A 19,768-nucleotide genomic window follows, 5' to 3' on the forward strand; every position below is an offset into this window, starting at 1 on the left:
ACATTTCTATTACAATTAGGAGTTGTCCACTCAATGTTTATTCATTAGCTACGTACATCATAAACCCATGGCAACCTTGAACGAACTTGAATTCGTTGCAAGGACACTAGCTGTACAGCTTTCCAGACAAACAGACAGTCCGCCAAGAGTCTACGACAGCCTTTGCGATGTTCATCACTTTATTGATTGTGATTGGTTGTCCTAAATAGTGATGGTGATTGATCGTCCTAATTTTTTTATTTATACTTACATCTAAGACAGTTGCTGCAATATTAGTACTTCAATGTTTTATTAGTACATTGTATAAAAAGACCAACATTCCATTGGCTACTCGCTGATGTGAACACAAACCAGTTTGTGATTACGTAAAAAATGTTATCACAGAATATCATTAAAGTAATAAGTGATTGGCACGGGAATCCTCTCTTAAGGTGTAACATGTGTCAGCTTGTAAAACTGGCCTGTATTTTATTAAATATTTTACAGATTTGACTTCAGTTATTTACTTACATTCATAATACTTTTACCCAACTAGTTAGACAAATTATGATAGAACAATTAAAATTTGAGCTTTAGCGTTAACACTAGCTGCTCTAACGCAATTTTTCCATATCGTTTATGATGAGTCTGTTACAAAAAAAGAAAAAAACGCAGAGACAAACCTACTAAAAAATAAGTGGCTCTTTAGGCAAAAAAATATAATTTTGAATAAAATGGTTTTAAACTGAAATATCAAATGCGTATTTTAAAACTCATTAACTTCACTTGGTCTATTCAATCTACTTAGTCTCAATCTAGACTTGTTACTTGTAATTGAGGGGTGTAATAACCATCAACCACTTGTGAATAGTGACAAGTTTACCTCTACTAGCTTTGACATGAGTCAACATTCCGAACCTTTTTCCACCTGACAAAAATAAAACTTGATTATTTCTGCCACAGCATTGTGTAGGACTATGCACATATTGTTAACACAGACTCGTTGTATTAAAGTATTGATTGACCACATCAGTAAGTATGGAGTCTTATCATCTATCCATCTGTCCTAATCACTATGTTGATATCAGAGCATAAAAGCTCTTAGCATTGTGTTTACTTTATAGCCTGTAGTTCTTATTCAACACAGTTTAGGCGGATCAATTGTATTTAAGCTGTACGTGTGCCAGTATTCATCCAACTTTTAGCAGCCGTTTTATAAACTGAGACTAGTTACTTGCCTGTCTCACTAATGAAAAGTTAGGTAACAATGAATGTGCACATTATAGTATGTGTTACATTTTCAGAGATTTCTGGTTACTGATTTCATAATAACAGAATATGATTGGAAAATTAGACCTACATCCAAATGTATAGTTTTTCATGTACACATCCTATTGGTACTGTAATTCACAGCATCATCAATCATGTCTCTAGCATTATTCAGCCTAAACAGCTCATACGCTTAATTGTACAAAACTGGTTGCTCTAATAACTACAATATCTAACTAATATTTGATTGTAGCTTTTAGCGGAAAATATAGATATAATTACCATTAACCTGTCGGTTTCAGAAATAGGTTTTCTTGTTCGCAACATATTTTCACTGTTTTAAAACTTAAAGTTAAATAGTTGCCAATGCTTAAGAACTTGAGAAATTGCATATAAAACTGAGCAATGACGGGTACGCTGTTGCAAGCGCAAAGGGGCAACCTACTTGGTGAATATGTTAGTTAACCCTTTCCAATCTAATTATGAACGCATCAACTGTCCTGCTATGACTAATTAACTTTTCATGCAATTGCGATATCAAAACAAGTGCGCATTAAAACTGTGATTGCTTAGTCTAAGATGGTCAGATTTTGTTCTAGTCTTTTGCATTAGAAAGCTGTCATATTTTCCCACCAGATTGTACTGCTTGTTGAGCTATAATTCTTTTTCAACATTGTACAAAATTACAGATAGTGCAGGAGGCTTCGTACAGCGCTTCAAGTATGGCAACTTTGCAAGAATGATATGCTTTTTAAAAGTGTTACATCACAATAAAACTTTGTCAGATACTGCTTAGATATGTTATAAGTAAGCTCACAAAAAATCACAGAAAAATATATACTAGATCAAAAGATACAGCAAAATAAGTACAGAAACTTCAATTGGACAATTAGCAGAGATATCACATCTTACCAGACACTATTGACAGCACAATGTTTTAAAGGATTTAAATTGAAATTTTTAGTTATTCACTATTCTCTTTACAACAAAATACATTTACAAAAAAAAAACATTTATTGCAAATCGCGTTCAGTATGCCAGCGCCGGAAACATGGCACTGGGCAGAGGGGTATATTGCCGCACTCGGCACAACAATATTTAGTTTCTACTCGTTTCCGATCAGTGCTACCGGCTGTTCTGTGCCTTGAAGCATTACACACACGACATCGACGGGCAACTGGATTTCCTCTACTGCTTGTTGCTGGGTTGAAAGATGGAAAGTGGTGATTCGTGTTTAGACGAGCAAGATCAGTGCCGATTGACCGTGGTCTTCCACGCTGGCCGCCAGTGCATGTAGGGTCTGGTCCAGCTTCATTCAGGAGGAGATCGACCAGTTTGAGCCGAAAATCAAGCGCAGAAATTGTTGTACCAGTGTTCTGCTTGTAAACTACATGTGTGTTGTGTGTGGCAATGTCCAATAAGTGAAAAAAAAGCTTTTTGTACCACTTCAAACTACGGCGATCCATATTATAATATTTGATGCACTGATCTGCCAAATCTACACCACCCATGTACTTATTGTAGTCAATAATTGGCCCGGGTTTAACTATCTCCCTGTCATTCCATGTTCTTTTTTCTAGGGTTTTAAGAATAAAATCAGAATGTTTGTTAGAGCCAAATACAATAAAGTTTTTATCTCGCCAGCAGCCGGTCAACACTGGTGGACAGGTAAAGTATTGTGACTGGCCTTTAGCGAGTGGTTGATTTGATGTGAAATTTTTAATATCTTTTGGCACATGCTTTCTGTTGGAACGGAGGGTTCCATACGCATAAGTTCCGCGTTCATATAATTCCTTCAGCAACTGAGGGCTTGTGTACCAGTTGTCCATGACAAGTTCATGGCCGATGTTGAGAAACCCGTCCATCATATCCAAGACGATTTTGTGTGCTACGCCTTGTGAAATGTCAGCATTCTCTCTATCCCGACCTTGGTATAGTGAATATCGACAGACATAGCCGGTGTCACTTTCCGCTAAAACATAGCCTTTCATACCAAACCTTGCTCTCTTTTTTGGTATATACTGCTTAAAAATCAGGCGACCTTTGAACAGCAGCAATGTCTCATCAATCGCTATATGCTTTTTAGGTCTATAAACGCTCTCAAATCTACGATTTAGTAGGTGAATTATTGGAGAGATGCGGTGGATACGACTGGTGGGCGCCAAATCATTATCCACAAAGTGCAGGGCATTCAAGATTTTCATGAATTTGTCTCGTGACATCACGCTGTTAAAAAGTGGGGTGGCCAGTTTGGGATCAGTGCTGAAATATGACTGAAGTGTAGGTTTTTTGATTATGCCAGTCAGCATGATGAGAGCAAAGAATCTCTGAAGATCGTTCATGTTGATTGGCTGCCAGTTCTGGTGTTTGGAGTTTCCAAATCGGTTTGTCTCTACTAGGATCAAATTCATAATTTCGTCAGTCAAAAACAGCTTGAAATAATCTAGAAGTGATGCATCTTGAGGCATACGAACTTTCAGACCAGGAGTGCCACTAAATGGGATTTCGCGGTTCTGCTGGGGAGTATTTTTCTGCCATTGCCATCCACCTAAATCAAAATCGAAAATACTAACACAACTGCTGTGTAATAATGCATTACTAGTCAAACATTATACACAACATACATGAAAAGCATTATACTGCCCAGATCTGACAAAACACGGCAACTCAAATTCTCATATTTTTCACTATGATGAACTTTTTACTTTTTTCTACACAGTAGCAGTGGCATTTTGAAATAATTGGGTTATAGAGAAGATAGGGTAAAAAACACACATGTGGAATTACAATTTGAACATAAAATGTAATTATCTCTTCATTAATTATTCCGTAAAATATTGGAAAGGAAATATTTTACAGAAATTTGAGTTACTATGCTTTGTCAGATCTGGGCAGTATAGGTAAGCAATCATAACACCTGCATGTACCTTGTTGAGTTTGGGGAGCTCCAGCGCCACCGTGAGTTCTATCTGCACCTATTTGACCACGTCCTCTCCTTCCACGTTGTCGACCACCGAGAGCCCCACTTCCACGAACCCTACCACGACTTCCTCCACGCGTGCCATCACCATCACCTGCATTATGATTTGAAACTAATATAAGAAATTATCACAAAGGTGCTACCATAAGTCATACAATTGAAACAAACATTTCATGTAAAAACATACCATGTTCTGATCTTGTACTAGATTCATCCTCATTAATCATATATGCCATGTCCACGTCATTACTGCTAGAATGATCTACTTGAGGTGTTGAGGCTCTTGGTCCATGATCAACTCCTACATCCTCACCTAAATGCAATGTAAGGGATCATGGTATTTAGTGTTTCATGCATGCAACTGATTCCAATAAAACTACTTCAACTCCTAGTTCCTAATCACTGGATCAATTTAATAGCAGAATATTCACATACACAAAATAAATCATCAAACTAACTGTAGCTGGCTATAAATCTCCCAATCTCTTTCACTCGATTGACAGCTGCGGCGTTGCTATGGAAACGATAAAATAAATATATTTTGATCAGCTAAATTATTTTTCATTTCTAATAATTACTAGAACTTGTACTCACCTTGTTCTTCTAAATGTTCTTCAAAAGTGTCATCATATTCCCCATCATCTGAATAATCTTCTTCCCCAGAGCTAATAGCAATGTTAGAAGCATTTAAAAAACGGCTTTCCATGACTAACGATCGCGAGCAAAATGGCTGAAAAACGCTCGTAGCGTATTGCTTTTTAAAATATGAATAAAAATGGAACGGCCCCCCCTCAGACAGTTAGAACCAAAGGTATTATATTCCGAAAATGTCTGAACATCGATTACAACAATGATTTTTCCTATGGCTTTACTGGACAGTCAGTATACTATATCTAAACCGAGCCCACTTAGAACCGCGGTTATACCGGGATCAGGGTGAAGAGAACGTAACTCCTGCGCGGAATATCCGGTCTCAGATTTAAGAGGGTTAAGATAGCATGTGTTATCCATCATAATCAGATGTTAACATGAAAATCAACTGAAAAAATATTACATAGTAAAACAGATAGCATACAGAACTAGTTGCTAAGCAACATGTATTGTTAATACTCAATTGTTTAATAGTTTAATACATAAATAATCAAATCTTACGTAATTCTTCACCAACTTCCGGGCTGATCTCAATCAATATTCAACAATTGGTTCTGACTAGCCACGTATTGATCTCTAATAGCTGTTTCTTCCTCAACTATTTCTCTCCTCGTGGTTGTTACAAAAGATCAATAGTTCACTCTGCATTAGCAAAGAAAGCAGGCCCGTATTCCCTGGAGCTGCTGGGTGGCTGAGCAGCCCCAACTTTTTAGTAATTTTTAACGGCTAAGTGCTAAGAATTGCCGTCTAAGTTCAATCACTTGGAAATTCCAACTACTAATTACGGGCTCTAGTTGCTCTCTAGTGCAACTAGCGATGAGGCTCACTAATCTAGAATTGGTTTTGCCTGCCACTAATGCAGTGAGTGAGAGATCCTTTTCTGCATTGAAGCAAATCAAAACAGCAATGAGGAGCACTATCGGACAGGCTCGCTTAAATAATCTTTTAATATTACACATATATAAAGATGTTGAAATATTTGTAGATACAGAATCGGTTGTAAAAGGTTTCTGCCATGGACAGATTGACAGAACAAAAGCTATTGCAGTAAAGAAGTAAGACCTCTGGTTCTTTCAATGCTTTTTTACAGAAATCTGTATTGTCATGAGTTTTATATTGTTTGTTGAATAAAGAAAAAGTTTTGCCAACCATGAACCATAAAAAAATATTTATGCAGATTTCCATGCTTACAATTGATTGCATTTAAGCATAATTTGAGGGTGGTTGATGCCTAAAAGGTCCAGAGCTTTTGGGCGCTGCCCTATATCCTGTTGAAGAGGGAGCTAACACCACCCCCTAAACCCCCAAATGTGCATAACTAGTCAGCTAACATTTGCTGCCCCAACTTGCAACCAGGGAATACAGGCCTGAGGGAAAGCAATTATATTTCTAGTTTAGGCATTTTGTTGACATAAAAAATGGGGCATCACGCTAATTGATTGTTCACAATAGCCAGAACAAGCCATTTGAATTCAGGCATAAGACCAAATCATTAAACCAGTATAACTATTCTAAGGCTCTCAAAACCGCTATACACAGTGTCACAGCATGTCATACCAGCCCTCATTTGTAAGTATTTGTTGACTGTGGACATGATAGACCATTGTCATTGCTGAAACATTGTAGGTATTCGGGAAACGATACAGCTGTCAATATTTTCTAACGTTTTGCCATTGGTCTACAATTATGTGTAAGTACATGTAATGTGAATCACTTCGGCAATAGTGACAGGCTGTCACAAGTTTCTTGATTCAGGTAGTCTGCATGATAGATTCATGATGGTCTGCAACTTACAATCCCTAGTGAATATACAATGTGCCTGTGTTTAGCTGACACTGGTTTTAAACTATTTGTGTGTGTGTTCACTATATTTATAGTATATATTTTACAGACTGATTTAATCTACTAACTTGTCTCATTAATTGTTTGAACTGATAAATTGAAGTTAACAAAGACATTATTCTACTTTCTTGAATGGAAGTAAAAAAAACAATATTTTTGAATGCGTTTTAAAGAATTAAATATGCACAGAGTGCAAAATAATAAAATAGGCAAAATTGTGCGAGTGTCCAACTCTAAACAGTATTTAAATGTTGGTACCCTGAGACCAACCTGCAATCTTCCCATGGACATATCAGGATGTTATTCTCATCATAGAAGCCAGTCAGACATTCCAGGCAATGCACATGACTGCAGGTGAGCTGGCGTGGATCTGGCAGAGCCACTCCTTGTCTCAAACAGAAACCACATTTTATGGCAGACGCAATCTCTCTTATGTTAGCCATGACCAGAACTACAAATATTATTTCATATAGTATATCGCAAAATAAACTCGCACGATCTTCTAGCTAGTGAACACTCAAGTAGTGTAAATTTGTATTTACACCACTTGTGTTTGGAATCGTGGACATTCTAGATTCTACCGCATATCATTTTAGTATCTTTGGGTAATTATGTCTTTAAGGAAGTTATACCAAAAGTGTTTCTTAATAAACTTTGCTGATGGCAAGTTGACTATGCTGAAAGAACTGAATAATGTTCCCACTAATATATCACCTAATAAGCAGAATCCTCACCGAACAAAATTTTTGTGAGATTGGTTTCATACTTGAGTACTGACTGTGGTTTATGACAAGTATATTGACTTGTGATCATTGAGTCACTGACTCAACTAACATAAGGAGTATAATTGGTGCTAAAATGGATGTTCGACTGCAAATGATCGATTACCCAATCTTACAATCAATTGGTTACAATAAATCCAACTACCTGAACAATCTATTATTGGTGGTGCTGAACCTTATCAGAAAGTAACAACAAAAAGAGCTAAGCATATCTGGCACCGGGCAAAGTATACAAGCTTTAAGTGCTTATTATATCATGTGCTCAACTCAAGCTGCTCACTACCAATTTTTCATGAGAGACTTTTGAAAGTTCTGAAAACTTCACAGATTTAAGAAATACGTAAAAGTTAAAACAGTATTTGAATTATGAAAAACATAAATTAAAATAACGTATATTTGAAAAGATTAAACTGTTTTATATAAAGTATTTTATTCAACTCTGTTGCATTTGCTCTGTAACACCCTAATTCATGTGCAAGGCACCACTATCAAAATGTTTATGATAGCATAAGTTTGTTTTATGATAAATTATCAGTAAAAAATGAAATTAATAAGATGATATGTGAATGATTGACTGTAGCGAGAATGAACATTCAGAAAAGGAGAAACTTTGTATGACATTCACTACTAACAATTAAGGACTCGCTGCTTTACTGCAAAATTTGAGCACAATACAAACTACTATGAGCTCAAACAGTAGCAAAGTCCGGCAATGATCAATGTAACGTACTTTAACCTTTCACTGGCTATGCAAAATTTCAATCCCAGATAATTATTGAAAGTTGTTACAAACTAGGTATGCTTTGTTAGTAAAACTATCTTTAAGGATTTCATTAAAGTTAATGATAATGTTTTGGTTAGAGCCACTGTTTACCATACAAGTAAAATATCCCTTCACCCACCCTTCAATGTGTAGTAGCGGTAGCTTCGTCCTAGTAGCCACGGAACATACGTGTCCAATGAAACTTCTCTCACAATGCATTCCAATTGATAATAGGCCTAGCCTATGAGACCATGAGTAAATAGCATAATCAGTGATACTAGCGGAGTACAATAATCAATAGAAATATCTTTTGTAAACGACTTGCATTGCACTCAGTCATAGTCGAATAAAGAGCTGTATGTACACTGAGCTATGATTAGTAATATTTCTGCCTTCTAACTTAGAAAGTTTCTAACTTTTTGCTACTTGTCTTTCAGTGTTTAGCTTTGGTTGTATAGGCCTGTGCAATATTTGTGTTTTTCTTGAATAGCGCATTTTTCCTCTAAGCTTGGGTAGTCTCCAATTTTCACACACTTTGCTTTTTGCTCGCACAGGCCTGTGTGCGCAATATTTGGAGGTGTCATTGATAAACCATTGCTTACCTATATAGACCATTGATAGACACTTTCCTACATTCAAGTGTTTTTTGTTTAGTTTTTGTAATCAACAGCAACTTCTATTTTCAAAAACGAGAATGGTTTTTAAAAATTAGTAAGTTAATGCAATAAAAATTAATTTCAGAGATTAATGCAATAGCATAATGACAAGTGCAAGGGAGTGCCATGGTAATTTGGCATTGCAATTGATACACGCCAAATATATTGCCAAGTGAAAGTATTTGGTGTCATTCTTATTTGAATAGCTTAGATGCAGGTTCTCGAGAGTTTGTAACACTAATATGGATAGTCATATCATTTTTTGCTCACTTCAATAGCTCGGAGACCACACTCTCAAGATCTTGTAACAATAACAAGGCTGTGTAGATAATATTAATTATAGAGTCGGTTTGTGTAGCTGTCATCTATACAATAGGGCAGCGCTAGTGGATTATTTGTATTCTGTCTGCAATGAAATGCCAGCCATTTATCTCACCTCTGATTATGACTCTGCAAATTCCATAGATACATGTATGACGCTTTGAGTTCATACAGATGCCCACCATTAGCAAATCAACTAACCGATGCATATTATTGGACAATTTAGTTAAAAAGGAAATCCGAGCTTAACCTTTCAGATTCAGTCAAAACAATTTACACCCACAAACACACAGCTAGCAATTTTCTCCTGTGTATTTATTTTGTTAATGGCTTTGAACTTGCTTGAGTAGTCACCAAAGACTTACATTGTCTACAAGTGCTACAACTTATAATAATAGTTAATGTGATGAAGAAAGCTGAACAGTCAATATGTTGCAACTTAATCTTTTATATTTTATTGATCAGCACAATATTATCTTGGAGATAAGGTGAGAGATAAGGTGAGACAGTGAGAGTGTCTCTTTGTAAAAGGTGAAAGAGAGAAACAGACTTTAGATGTAAGATAGTTTTTGGATGATCAAACATCTATTAAGGGCAGAGCGATGTCGTATTATTTGGCAGTCAGGTTATCGGCAGTTGTTAAAAGGGGTAATAACATTGTACGCAATCCTTAACTAGATTCTGTTGAAACACTATAATTTTATTTGATAAACATTCATGAAATTTTATAAAAAGTATACATGTTTGGGGAGACTGTTCTCAAGTAATATTCAATAGGAAATAAGTTGCTGAGGTCAGAGGGTGTTTTAGCAAATGAGCCTTTCTTGAGAAAGTATGGCAGATTTACATTCATGTTTCACACACAGCGTCAGAAGTAACCTACTCAATGCACAGCTGAAGTTTAACACTACATAAATTGTTTCGTCCTATGCTAGAGATAATCACACTCGTCATATACTCTCTATGTAATAATACCAGATACATACTTAACATCACAATAATTTTGAGATGTGCATGTTCATGATAAAAAATGAGTAAGGCAATGTGTAAATTAGTTATACTGACTTACAATACATAATGATTATGCTAGCTTTAACCTATGTTTCCTTCAATCATTGTTTATGTATTTCACACCCTATTGTTACAGAGGTTTATTGAGATGTTTGCATTCTGCTACCTTGACACACACGCACACACGCACACACGCACACACGCACACGCACACACGCACACACGCACACACGCACACACGTACACACGCACACACGCACACAAATTTACAACATGTGTTTTCTAGAACTATCTCATGAATGGCAGTGTACTTTTCTGATTCTATACTATGACATAATAACTGCTTGCATGCTAAAGTTATTATGATAGGCAGCTATGGTGACCTGCAGGGTACGTGTTCTATTCAAAATTCTAGTCGTAACCTATGTGTATATTACCTAGTATGTCTGGTCCGAAAAGTATATTAATGTTTGGAGTTGTCAATTCTATCAGCATACTTCTATGAAAAAGCTCTAAGGGTGAGTTGCTCACTTTTTTGCTTGTTTTTATTTAGGCCGCTTTTTAATTAATTTGTTAAGTGTCAGCTCATGGGTACATAATCAGCCTGCAGTTGTTTGAGAATATGTCATTGTGACAGAGTATATTTATTGCTTACGTAGCTGATGCCTAATTTGAGTATTATGTTAAATGTGAGAAAGTTTAAAAAAAGCAGCAGAATCAATAGCTCATTTAACTAAACCTGTACATGATAATTGCAACACGGACTTATGCTTGCTAATCAATATCACTTTGTTATCATTCATGGTTTTTTCTAGTCAAAGGAGTGATCAGTTAAACACATCTAGTTTTGCTGTAGCTGATGATAGCAGGGAAATCACATTATATCTGCATATGTTATATTTGTTTGGTTTTTGCTATAGTTGAATCGCCATGATTGGCTAATTTTAAAGGTAATTTTAAAACTGGTATAGCTGCAATTATTTTCAAACTTGATGAATGCCTGGCATTGCACAGGTATTACAATTTTTAGCACAGTAAATTAATTTTAATTTAATCCGTTGGCTGGGGAAACAACCAAAGTGTTTTTCATTGGTTCCGGTGAGAAAATAGCTTTTTTTTGCTTTCGATAGTTGCTTATGATAAGCCATCGCTCAGTAACAACAAACAGTGGATATAAACGCTAATAAATCTTAAATATTATCGGCAAGATATTAGGCGATGAATTAGTATATGAAACAATTTTCTGACAAGCGTTGCTTTGTGCTAAAAGTCAAATAAACACAAAATCGAGACTTATGTTTCGTCTGGATTATAAATTGAAAATGACCGATGCTCGTAATGCGTGTGTACGTTTATTCCGTTGACCATAAAACTGCAAAGGAAGTGTACACAATGAGTACAGCTATACAGTTGAGTACATAAATCCCAAACAAACTGAATGCATGAACAAACCAATCATAGCCTCTTTTACCTCTAGTTATCTGTCCATACAAACAAGCAAAATTTTTGATACCAACAGCCAAGTAAAAGCAAAGACGAGTGTTTCTTTGATAAAGTTTTCCTTTGTCCTGCTCACAATGGTAGTAATTAGGGGTGTTTTATATGGCATGGGAGAGATTAATCTTTTAGCTTGTATTGTAAACCATGAGGTGCTTAACGGATAGCAAGCGACTTATGCACAGCAAGCTTACTTAGCAGAATAAGAAAGCTTACGCATGGCTGAGGAATAATTCCTGATGACCTTCTTCACAGTGACTCTATTGAAAAAATGGGAGTTGGAAAACGATTCAGCAAGCGGTTCGACGTTCAAAACAAAAAAATAAAAATTTGTTTGATCCTGTCATCATGATTAAAAAGTTGTCTGATCAATATGGTAATAATTTCAATGATGGCAGAAAAGTAAACTCGGACGACTTTGAATATACCAAAAATATATATGTGTGCGTGCGCGTGCATGCGCACGCGCACAGTCCATCATGATAATAACTCTTTCACCGCATTACTCTTTGTGCCAAGTGCCTCAATGCAGCGCAATTGAATCATATTGAGATTCTGATTCCTCCGATGTGAAGCTGCAGTACCGCAACAACAGAAAAAGTATAAATGATTTTGGTTGTCGCTATAAAGAATGTAAAAAAATCAAACTTAGTGTGTATTCTTTATGGCTTGATTGCGTTTGGGTATTTTTCTTTGAATGCAAGGCGTCTCGGGTTCAAAGCCTGGTCAAGCCAAGAATTTCCTAAAGAACAATCGGTAAGTGTTTCAATATATATTTTGTTGTTGTTATAGAAAAGCTACCATGCAGTCAGAGTTCGTTTACAATCTGCAGATATTTTTAAACATTTCATGGTCTATGGAGGGCACTTTTAGTATTTTTTTATCAGGGGCTACATAGAAAACTTAAACTAAATGGGGGCCATCGAACTTTTTAATATGTACAAAGCTCTATAAATTAAACATTTTGAATGTTATTGATCATAGGAAGGAGATGGCACTCTACAAATAATCATATTAGGAGATGTGAAACTATAATAAAAGGTTAAATACAAAGAAATTACTAGTTTCATTGAATTATTATTGATTTATTATATGAATTGTCCAAATTTGGTTCAAATTGGGTATTCGAACAGCTCCACATTTAATCATTTTGGAGTTGTGTGCACTCAGTAGAATGAGAGAAAAATAAAGTAAACTTGGCCATGACTACAATGACGTTAAATATGAACTTACACATTTTATGTAGATGTTATCAGAACATCAGAATTCTTTTCTATCATTTGCAATCATTTTTAATGTTTTAGGTAATCTGACTTCCAAAATGTTTCAAGATTAAAATGAATAAAAATCTATTGCGGTTAAAACGTTGAGAAGATAATGCCTAGCGAAAAGACACCACTAGTAGTTATCGCTGTTATAATTGATATCGGCTAATGAATTCATGTTTAAGCGTTGCACTTCTCGATACAGTCGGCACCTTTGCAACTCCATACCTCGTAATCACACTTTTGTTTGATCTTTCTGTCTTAATTGTTCTCAAGCATCATAGAGTTTAATCTTGAAACATCCGGGCAGTCAGATCACCTCTAACATCAAAAACATCTGGAAATGATAGAAAAATAGCGATAGCTTTTCATGCCATCTACAAGAAAGGCTGTATGAGTTATTTTTAAATTGATGCTACAAAGTGCTTGTACCAACCTTCCATGCTATGGGGCATGGAACCCATCAGTTTAACCAAATTTTTTGCCTAGTATAACTTTTATGACAAATGGGCTCCTGACTAATTGTGAAGTCATGTTTTGTTGGTTCATATGAGTACAGATACATAGATAAATATACAGTCTAGCTTGGAACAGGGTTCAGGTTCGTCTCTACGTTGCGCTTGTGATTGACAGTTAGTGCATCGTGTAGTTATCATCAAAAGATCCTGTTTATTGTGCCAAAGCAAAAGCAGTACCCTTCCCTCCCGCACTGACTTTACTACTCATTTTTTAAATTTTGAAGCACGTTTTAATGTACTGAGTATTCCACGACAATTAAACTAAATGGTTCCAACCATATGTGTTTTCCTAACAAATAACTTTTCTGTTGAAAGAATGTCGTTGTTGTAACAATCCATGTATAGCACATGGCCCATATCAAAATGCCGCGTAGCGAATCTCATGACAACATCCTCTTTAGTACTTCTAGCAGTATAAATTTCCAAGTACATTGTGAATGCGGTTTCAGCATTGCAGATCTGATAAAGCTTTAAACCCTATTTATCTGGTATATTTGCATTATAAACCCGGGTAGAGAGCCGCCATTGCTTAAGAGTTAAGCTTTGTGTACAGTATTTGGTAAACGGAGATTTGCTTTTGACATATTTTTGCACGAACTTGTTTGAAATTTGTATCTGTTTTTAATGCATGCTAGTCGGATTTAGGCAAGAAGATAGAACTAAAACCTATCCGCTCCCAGTAATAGATGTAATCCCACTAACATTAAAAAATTTAAACTGAAGTACGCAAATTCTCCGAAACACTAATCACTTTAAATTTATTATCAAATCGTTCATTTTTGAAATTAAAATCTTTTTTGACTTAGCATGCATAAAGCTTTGTGATTGTACGAGCCACTTATATAATTTAAGACATTCATGTAACTGACATACAGCTACTTGATAATGAAGGTTAAGTGTTGCAGATTGTTAGGCTTCAAGTCATTGTCTACCAACAAAAGCAACCATAATAATTGTTACATGTAGTTTCCTTTTTGCTACCAAAAACTCAGCTCATTGTTCCTGATTTGGTTTTAAACTAGAAAATAGTTGGCATCAAAACTGCATCATAACTGAAAAACTTATGTCTTAGACCTTTATTCTTTTTTATACATAATGAGCCATTACAGAGGGTCATCTGCTCTAGGATGGGCCGGATGGTTTTCAACTTTTCATCTTCTGTTAATGGTTTAAACTATATATAGAGCTTTTAACGAATTACCTATTCTGATCTATAGCCACAGTGCAAAGTATTGTACTCTGAACTAAATAAAGGCTTAAGACTAGTTTATTTTTTATCTGCAGGCCAATCAGATGGCTTCTATAGATATTATAGAGTACAAAGCTGTTGGCTCGATTGGTGGTTTAACCGACTCTTTTCAATTGCAGACTGTTTCTTTGTTATTCATCATTTCTAAATTTTTTTGCCTTATGTCTACGGATTCTTCATAAGCAATTTTACAACAAAAATTATGCAACTTTGGTGATCGCTGATTATTGTCAGCTAGTTTTGTTGAAGCTATATTATAAATGCTGTATACTATGTGGTAGTGGATGTTTTTTAGTGTTTGGGTATTTTGTCATTTCAAATTTTTACCACTGTTTCAAGGAGCTCCCGAGGTGTAGCAAGGAGCTCCCGGGGTGTAGCAAACACCAGATCTCAGGTTATACTCTAAATAAACAAAATATCAATATGAAAACAAATAGTGAATAACAAGAGCAGTCCATGAAATTTGTACCTGCGGTATAGAGAATAGATGCTTTGCTTTAGACTAACTTCTATTCTTAAATAAAATATCGGATAAAGTTGCTATTTATAATGTATATAAAAACTACAAAATGGGGAACATTATCAAATTGACCAACATGTTGACAGTTCTTGCCAATTTTGGCTGTGAATTATATGTCTAAGTGTGTAATAATAAAAATATTATTATTTTAAATTCATGCTAAAATTACTAATATAGACTTTACAGACCACTTGAAGTTGTTAGCCTACATGTTTAAATTTTTAGTATTCGCGTTGTTTTGTAATGTTGTTTCATCATTATTTACACCCGATGTTGGCATCAAAGCTGTGTTGAGTTTAATAATATATTCAAAACATCAAAGCACCGGCACATTTGTTGTATAACATTTTATATACATGTATCACTTACAATACCTTTGGTTTGTGATATAAGCAGATGTAGTCATTTATTGCATAATACTGAACAAAAAATGTACAAACGGTAAATATTCTGCAGCTGGTTGACATTCGAACCAACAAAAACTTTGCAATTTAGTAATCTATTAAAAAAACAACCAATAAATTTATATGTTTACAGATAAATGGAAAGAAGGGTAAAATGGTTCCTTCCAGGAAGTGCAGGGACAAAGTTATTTGTGATGCGTTAGGGCAAGCGATACTGCTAAACACATTGCATCGGTTGAACCATGGTCAACGCACTGATGCTTTAAAAAACCTTCACAGCCTCATATTAAGTTATGCACAAAAGCGAATAGACTTTGATCCCCCAGAATCATTTACGAGTAACATACTAGCAGAGATGGATCACAACATAAATTTGGAAAGAGAAATTCCGACCGGTAAGCTGTATCTACAATAAAATTATATATAGATAACACTAATCTTCACCAGGGACACAACCTTTACCGCTTATAAAACATTAAAGATAAATTTGCACAGAAATTGTAATAACATATTTGATAACTGGCTTTCAATTTAAATTATTATAAAAAATTTTATTAAAGATACTGATGGGGAACTGAAGATGACAGTCTATTACTCTGAAGAAGCTAAAAGCTTTCACGTAAGGAATGTATATGCTGGAAAGATATTTGAATTTCGAAGAGAGCCTTTAAAGACATCTTTTAGTCATCTATTGAATCAACTCCAAAAGCACTTGCAGTAAGTCATGTCTGAACTGCAGTATAATGAAAGCACATTTTTTGCACCAAGATGTTGATTTAGTTAGTCACTGTCACACAGTCTAGAGAATAATGAATGAACATACAGTTAACATGCAGTCTTAAATTACCCTAACACTGTACTGTGCAACAATCTGAAATTACTATGATGGTGTAACATACAAGATAATTTAAACCAGCTTGTTACATTTTTAATTGCTCTACATGTATATAATAGTTATAATATTGCGCTATATTGAGCACGTATATATATGTATATATATATATATATATATATAATTTCTACTCACCCAAAGCTTTTTTTACTTACTTGTTTTTATTCAATCATCTATTATCGCAAATTTAACAATTTTAACCACAACCTTCTCTATATCAATCTACCTCCTCATCATGTAACAACTCATCTTCCTCCATACTAACAATCTTCTCGTACCACTCAGTCTTTTCAGGTTTCACATCCATTGCCATCTGGGTACCTGTAACTGTTGGTTCGAATAAGCAAGCTGGCTTTCATTGACGCTGTTTGTCTCAGAACCAGTAAACTGGTCATCATTGCCACTCTTAATAAAGCTTTCATATTGAACCTTTTTTTTGGGTTCCTCAACCTTACTCTCCACACTACTGACATCTCCGCTAGGCACTACTCTCACAACGGAGGCTTCAGGTAAGATGTCCTCTTTGGATTCGTCAAACTTACTCTCCTTTCTAGTAGCACGTACAGAACATGTGCTCTTTGTACTCCTTCTCGGAGCCCTCTTTTAATTTACAGCGGCCAGGTTCAACCAAATTTCTTTATACTCCGTCTTATTCTCAATCTCTTCCTCCAACTCTCTCTCTCTCTCGTCCTTCTCTATAGCAGACAATGCGCATTTGTACTGTTCCTCTACTTCGCTCCTCCTGGCAGCCTCAGTTGAAACAGACTCATATTCCATCTCTTCTACAAAACTATAAACTTTAGCAACAAAAAGTAACCTAGAACCAGGCTTTTTTAACTTAGATTCAAGTCCCCCATTGTTACTATACTCTACCCTACTCTTAGTATCCGCTGCAATATATTTATAGAAAGCCCCACCAAAAGTACAACGTTCAATTCCATTGTCTAACTTTCCACAAATTCTACACAATGGCTTTTTAAAGTCTACACCACACTGTCCTTGACGTTAACAGTTATGACAAATAAATCCATGCCACTGAGCGGCATAGTAGTCTTGAAAGCTTTTACAGACAACACACTTAATGTTACCTGGTTACCATACACTTCTCTCTTATCTTCGCTCTCATTCTTATTCGACTTGCTCCCCTTCTGCTTACTAAACACGAAGTCATCAGCAGTGTATTTTTTCACCTTCACACCTCTACTTGCACCTTCACCCCGGTTTTTACTTGAACCGTCTCTTTCCGCATCAACACCTTTTGGCGTATTGCCAGAACTAGCCATAAGTAATAGTTCAGTCGCTCAGTAGTAAGATCGGTATGATAACCATTTGAAACTATAAACAAATTAATTTATAATACTCCATATGATACATGTATTTCTTAAGCGGCTTACCAGCTTGACCTGAGCTAGTAACAACAGGTTCTCTACTAACAGACTCAAATCTATTTTTAGAATGTTTTCAAGACAAATAATTACTATTTTCTCAAACAACTCTATTCTCAACGACAAAAGTCTTCCCTCTAGGGTTCACTGACGCCAAGAGTTTCCTCTACATGATCTGCAACACCAGGTGTTTTATTCCTTTGTTCATGAATCTCTAAATCAGTAATCATGTTCTCAAAAATATCATTAGCATTTTTTACTATTTCAGAGCTGTCCACTCTTGAGGAGTAGCTATACAGGAGAAGACAATCATCATCAGAAGAGTCAGACAATGTATTCTCTTCATCAGGATTCAACAAGTGTTTTCTATTTCTAGGTATTTCGCTCATGAAACATTAACCCAGTAACTTTCAGGAGATTTATCCTTTCTACATTTATCCTTCCTTTATACATTGGTATGAGCTTTTACATAAACCATTTGATCAGGTGTTAACTCGTTTAATTTTGAAACACTGTTTGTTATCCCATCGCTTCTTAATCTTCCTTTTACGTCTGATTTCATTTTCCTCAAACAGTTCATAGTCAACATCACTTTAATACGGGAAACCAAAATTTTACTCAATAGTTCGAGAGAAAATCAAATCACTTGGGGTATATCCTGAAGACAAAGGTGTAGCCACATCTTAACCTTCACATTTCTCCCAAAACCCTTTCACAATTTTCAAAGCGTTTTCTGCTAAGCCATTAGAGCAAAGATACTATGGACTACTAGTAGTTAGAATAAAACCTATTTTTTCACCAACGTTACTAAATTCTTTACTAGTATAATAAGTACCATTATCAGACCTAATAACATTAGGTATACAAAATTGAGAAAACTGATACTTACGTACTCGAATTTTTTTTCTAGCAGTTTGTGATTGTATATGTAAGCAATCTATCCATTTCGAATAATAGTCTTTAGCAATTATATACCATTCGTTATCAATTACAAGTATGTCAGAACCTATCATCTCTCATGGTTTAAACGGCATTTTTGCTTCATACATGGGCTGGTGTTTGACTTGACTGCATAACGCAAACATTACATCTATTTATATAGTCTGCAATTCCCTACTATTATAACCAGGCCACCAAAAATGATGTTGAGTTTATCCACAATGTTTTGTTATGCCCTGATGACCTTCATGAAAATTTTCCATGTACTGAGGTCTCAATGACTTAGGAATGTACAGCCTAGTGTCATATAACAATATATTAATATAAATACGTAACCTCTTTCTAGGTTCATATAAATTTATCAGTTCTTTACTAAAACCATCAGATTTAGACAGCCATCTATAATACAAATATTCTAAACACTTTAGAGCATCTGGATCTTTACCAACTTCTTTCCTTCTGGTTTTTATTCCTTCACATCTCCTTATGCAGAAAAGGAAACTATTGAGTTAACATAAGCTTCTACCTTATTACAATTAGCTTTACTTACCCTATCACAAACAGCACTACTGTTTGGATGACTAAACAAATCAGCAATGAACATATCTTTTCCTGAAAATCTGAAAATATCATAACCATATCTCATTAGCCTAAAGTTAATACGTTGTACCCTTACAGGTAACTCTGACAAATATTTTTTTATCTAAAATCTCATTTAAAGGCTTAAGACCAGTTTCTATTTTAAATTATCTACCAACTAAATAATTATCAAATTTCTCACATTTCGTAGTTAAAGCTGCTTTTTCAGCAATGGCATATCTACCTACAGTTTCAGTCATTTTTCC

General features: G+C 35.4%; 1 protein-coding gene across 1 annotated transcript; it reads right to left on the minus strand.

Annotated features, from left to right (window-relative positions):
* Positions 1-2,146: 2,146 nt before the first annotated feature.
* On the minus strand, positions 2,147-4,577 carry LOC137397113 (piggyBac transposable element-derived protein 4-like). The gene is made up of 3 exons (XM_068083399.1): positions 4,416-4,577; positions 4,176-4,322; positions 2,147-3,796 (listed from the first exon to the last, which is right to left on the minus strand). Exons 1-3 carry the CDS (start codon positions 4,462-4,464, stop codon positions 2,262-2,264), a joined length of 1,731 nt encoding a protein of 576 aa, XP_067939500.1. The 5' UTR covers positions 4,465-4,577; the 3' UTR covers positions 2,147-2,261.
* Between the last annotated feature and the right edge of the window lie 15,191 nt (positions 4,578-19,768).

This window comes from Watersipora subatra, chromosome 5 (genome assembly GCF_963576615.1).
Source record: "Watersipora subatra chromosome 5, tzWatSuba1.1, whole genome shotgun sequence".
Lineage (NCBI taxonomy): Eukaryota > Metazoa > Bryozoa > Gymnolaemata > Cheilostomatida > Watersiporidae > Watersipora > Watersipora subatra.